This window comes from Priapulus caudatus, unplaced genomic scaffold, assembly GCF_000485595.1.
Source record: "Priapulus caudatus unplaced genomic scaffold, Priapulus_caudatus-5.0.1 Scaffold164, whole genome shotgun sequence".
NCBI classification, from domain to species: domain Eukaryota; kingdom Metazoa; phylum Priapulida; class Priapulimorpha; order Priapulimorphida; family Priapulidae; genus Priapulus; species Priapulus caudatus.
In genome coordinates, this window is record NW_014577225.1 from 358,713 (window position 1) to 364,017 (window position 5,305).

Below are 5,305 nucleotides of genomic sequence, written 5' to 3' on the forward strand. Positions count from 1 at the left end.
CGGAGGGTAATTGTCCGGGGGTAATTGTCCGGGGGGGTGATTGTCCGGGGGGTATTTGTCCTGATACCGTATAGGCGTCTCACGGAATATTATGTGGTTGGAAGTTTACACAACAAGCAGTGATCCGCGTATCATTGCTGGGTACTATGTGGAAGCTGTTGGGTCGAGACACGGCTGTCCGATGAAGGTACCCCCCCCCCGGGGGTCCCGGTTGTGTCCTACGGGGTTGTTTTGTGTGTGTTACTATTTCGTAATTACGAGATAGTATTTCGTAATTACGAGAAACTATTTCGTAATTACGAGAAACTATTTCGTAATTACGAGATACTATTTCGTAATTACGAGATAGTATTTCGTAATTACGAGAAACTATTTTGTAATTACGAGAAACTATTTCGTAATTACGAGAAACTATTTTGTAATTACGAGATAGTATTTCGTAATTACGAGATACTATTTCGTAATTATGAGATAGCATTTCGTAATTACGAAATACGTAATTACGAGAAACTATTTCGTAATTACGAGAAACTTATTTCGTAATTACTAGAAACTATTTCGTAATTAAGAGATACTATTTCGTAATTTCGAGATAAAAATGTTTTTTTTGTGGCACTAAAATGCTGCCGTATATATATATAGCTTAACAAATTTTTTCGTTGTTACCGTACTCTGAAGTTTTACGTTGTGTTAATTGTGTTAACGTTTGCAATTAATCGACCAGTAGTGCTACAAGGGAATGTGCTAGTTTTAAGGTGTGTCTTTTTACTCAAAACAAGTTTTCACACATTCTCAAATTTCAATAAACAGACTACGCGAAAGGGTTTGGAGGAAAATACGGAGTGGAAACGGACAGGGTTGACAAGTCTGCTGTCGGTTGGGACTACAAAGAAACCGTCGAGAAACACGAATCACAAAAAGGTGGTGATATTGAAGCTTCTGTAACAGTTAGCAAGGCATTCTAGCAGCCCAGCCGATCACTATCGTCTGTCGGACGTGAAAAACGGAAACGAAACACTACCGATTTACATCTCTCAGTCGTGTGTGGGGAAAATAATTTGCACAACGCTCACTCATGTATGGGGTAAAATCCATTCAGTGCAGTATGGGTAATGATAATGCAAGGTTGTCGGAGCTCAAGAATCGATGACACCTCCCCCCCCCTCACACACACACACAAGCAAGTATGCTCGTCACAAATATATCTATAAAGAGATTACGCGCGTGCTGCATATAATATCAAGAGCCCATTAACCCCAGAGCGTACAACGCTGAAATAGGAAAACCATGGTGTCGTTTCAGCAAAATTAATAAAGTTTACCTACCTTATTTTGATACTTCTCTACCGGAATATTATGCAGGAGTCATAGCTAGCCAATATAAGATCAACCGCTTGTTTCTACGATGTTCCTATGCCGAGATATAAAGCGATAAAAATCGAGTACTTCTAGGTCGCGGGACGCGTCAGCGCGACGGCGCGGGCGGCCCGCCTCCGCGCCGCGCCGCGCCGCCGGGCGGGCGCATCGACGCGCGCGCGCCCGCGGCACCCGCCGGGCCCCGCGGGCACGGGGCCGCGGGGGCCCGGTGTCCCGCCGCTGATCACCCCCCACTCCCCCCCTCTCCCCCACCGGCTCGCCCCGCGCCCGGGCGTGCGCAGCCCGGCCCGGCCCGACCGCCGCCGCCCACCCCTGCGTCGAGCCCCCCGAGGGGCCGCGCAGCCCCGGCGCGAGGCCACCCGGGGCCGCCGAGGGCCCGACACGGCAGGCGGGCCGGCGCCGCCACTGACCCCCCCCCACGCGGGGCGCCCCGCAGCAGCGGGGGGCACACCCGCCGGCGCGGGCGCGCACGGCCCGCGCGGCCGCCCGCCGGCCCACCCCGCTGCGGGCGGCACGGGGTCCCCCCAGGGCCCCCCGGCCCCCCCGGAGCACGCCGGCGCCCCGGCGCCCCGCGGGGCCGCGCCGGCCGCCGCCCCCCACGCGACCGCCACACCCCCTCCGGCAACGCCCCACGCCGCGCACGCGGCAGGGGCGCACCGGCCCGCCGGGGTTGTGCCGGCCGCCCCCACACCCGCCGAAAGCGGAACCGCTCAAGGGTGGGACCGCACACGCACGCACAACCCCAGCGCCCAGACTCAGCGGACCCCCCCGACAGGGGGGTGTGGTCCTGAGAGAGAGATTGTTGGCAACCTGTGTAGCACTGCCCATCCTATAAGTCCATAAGCAAACATCTGCGCCCACTGAAGCTGCCAATTTTGGTTAATGTCAATGGATTCGTTCGATCTTTGGCTGCCACATTCTGAACCAATGCGTGATGAATTGCAGTATGAAACGCCAACGCCATGATGAATACAGTCGGTGTCATTCGCGAAGCTATTACAAACTGCTGGCATATCCAGTCTGCTGCAGCATGCGAGCCAGCGTGAAGTAGAGCAGTCGACCAGTTCTGCTTTCCTCGTGTGGTACTTTGAAAGCTCAGCAGCCTCCTGGTGTCCTTGCCGCTGGTGATTTTTAACACTGTGTTTTACAGTTTGCGTGTAAAGACTCCTGTTTGTCGGTTGTTAGCAATAAGGACCTTTCCATTCAGGATGCTTGGCGTGTAATCTGCGTTTACTCGATATCGCTCACCAGAAGATGAAATGAGGAGTAGACTTATTCCCAAACATGGGCCAAGAGAAGCTTTCCATTTGCCTTCACAATTTGCGTGCCTGTTGATGTTCTTGAGCTTCAGGTCAAGTTCCTCTCCTCTGGCGAGCCTTTCACAGTTTTCTTGATGATTGTATCTTGTGTAGGTGTCGAAGACGATGCGGATCCTGTCACTAGTGGCTGCCATCATTCAGCTGCATGACAAGACAAACTGGCAATTCCTCAAGTTGACTTGATCCCTTTTCACCTTTGGAATTGATGCTCATCGTCCAGTCTATTATTGGTTGCAGAATGATCAGGAAGTTTGTCAGCGTTTTTTGGTTGACGGGCATTCTTTCTGCTAGATAACTAGCAAGAGCAGCCTTGCCTGGTTTTTACAGTGAAGACCTTCTGAGGTGCGCAGTGCCCATGGTAAGAGACCAAGCAGGATGGGATTCAGCTACATCAGCCCATTTGCAGATTCTCGTCCCTGTGCCATCAGCAATGATGCCGCACCAACAATGGCCTCTGTCAGCTCTTGAAGAATCACGGGGGATCTGCCACTCATCTGCGACTTTTTTCTTCTTGCATGAAATTGCTGATGGTCTTTCAGTTTAGTTCATTTTCGATGGGATCATGAAAGGCGTCTGCTGTTGGGTGGGTCCGTCTCGAGTCTCTCAGCTTTGAAGGTCGGTGTAGCGATTGAACTCCAATGGTCTCTGGCGATTTCTTCAAATCGAGCAGATTCACTTGGGGGCTTTTGGCTGTCCGAGATACTGATAAGTTCGTGCGGCTCTTTCAAATTGGTATTTCACCCAGCCTCATTCACAAATGTACGGATTGTCGGAAACAGCATCCTATCTTCCTCACAGCGCGTCCTTGTGCAGGTCAGCATGCTGAACATTTTGATCCATCTTCATGCTACCATTTCCCTCGTCTGACCAAGAAAGGCCCTCCTGTGTTCTGCCAGAATGTAATAGCCTTGACTGTCTGATTTCAGACTAAACCTTTGTTGTGCCTGCCTGGATGTTGTGTGCCCGTTGGTGGCACATGTGACTTCAGTCGTTTGGGTTACCGGAATGCGGTCAAAGATTTGTGACGAGGATAGTTGAACAGAGAAGGCAAAACCACTCAAGAAAGCTGGTACACAGCCTGATGATTGGCTGCCAGATTGGTCATCTCAGCAGGAATACCGCCCGTCCAGGTGAGAACCGGTATCTCGCATACGTTACCAATCTGCGCTCGTACGCTCCACGGAAACACACCACGGGGGGACGTCCATGTTGTGGATAGCCAAAGAGATGCAAGACCAGATGTTCTCTTCCTTGAGCAGTCACTGCTCGGAAGCAGGGCAAGCAGTGAGACGTTGTTCAAACTATGTCCACATAAGACATCCAAAAGGCCTGACGACGCTCCGAGTCCCGTTTTCATGGCGAAGCATACGTCTAAGAATATCGTCGGCGTCCAAGTGGTGACCTACTCCGCTGGATTTGGAGGTTTGCCGCACGACAGACCTGTCAAGGACTCTGTCTCGTTCTGGTCACAATGTCATTGCTACCAAATCCCGACCACCGTTCCTTGCTACAACCTGCGACAGGCGTTCACTGTCTGTCGCTCTCCTCGTTCTGCTCTCTCGGTTTTCGTCAACCTTGGCAACTGGAATGCCTCCTGCTCAGGTCTACCCCATGAGATGTGCCTTCGAGTGACGACGAAAGCTGTGGTGCACATACACTGCCTCGGTTGTGACATCTTCCCAGAAAACACACTTGGCAAGTGAGGCCATCTTGTGAAATATTGTACAGAACGTGCAATAGTGAATTTTTGAAGTCAAAGCCGATTCGGCCACTTTTTCAACTAAATTAACATATTTCCTATGTCGATATAGTATCAGAACAAACTCTAGTGCTGGAGCCAGATTTGCTACCATAGAGACTTTCGTTGAAATATTAATGTACAAACACTGCATATTACCATACCTACCATCGGATACTTAGCTAATACTCAACAAACATTAACCTCACAAACGCTAAAATGTCAAAACTCTATGTTTTGCCTTCAATATATTCACAAAATTAGGGTATGTTGAAACTGTTTGCCAAGATGATGTGCCACAGTACAACCACCATATTACAAAGTACATGTATACTATCGTCATGCAGTGGGTCTTTGTGAAGATTTTTGATGGCCCGTCAACTTATGTTACCTGTGGCGAAGTTTTCATGTTCGTGAATTATGGGACAGAAGTGCAATGTGAATTTTGACAGTCAAAGCGGATTTCGGCCACTTTTTCACTAACATTTAACATCATTTTTAGATCATTATATCACAACTTTGACACAATACCCCCACGAATGTATCTATATTATTATTGCTATATTAGGTTGGCTCCAGGTATGCACTATGGATTGGAACTCTGTGTCGCTTAAAAAATATTTAGTTCAATTTTACCAAGATAACACATATTTTGGCGAAGCAAAGAGGTGGTATCAATAGCGTAGTTGGGTGATAACACAGAGCGATGCTCGAGAGTTATTATCACGCTATTCACATTTTTTGTCATATCTAGCGGACATATATCTTGCTAAAAATCACAATGAGCTTACCCATCTGTATGCGTACCGACCAACCCCTTGGCTGCCATAGCCTATTATACACAACAAAAGGAGCTAGGATTACCTTAGGAC

At 49.5% G+C, this 5,305-nt stretch overlaps 1 protein-coding gene across 2 annotated transcripts in view; it reads left to right on the forward strand.

Moving 5' to 3' along the window:
• LOC106806490 (src substrate protein p85-like) overlaps positions 1-5,305 on the forward strand; it is a 40,515-nt gene that overhangs the window by 10,740 nt on the left and 24,470 nt on the right. For both annotated transcript variants that reach the window (XM_014808455.1, XM_014808454.1), the window contains one exon: positions 811-921. In XM_014808455.1, the coding sequence (XP_014663941.1) occupies positions 811-921 (111 nt within the window). The remainder of the gene's footprint in view (positions 1-810; positions 922-5,305) is intronic.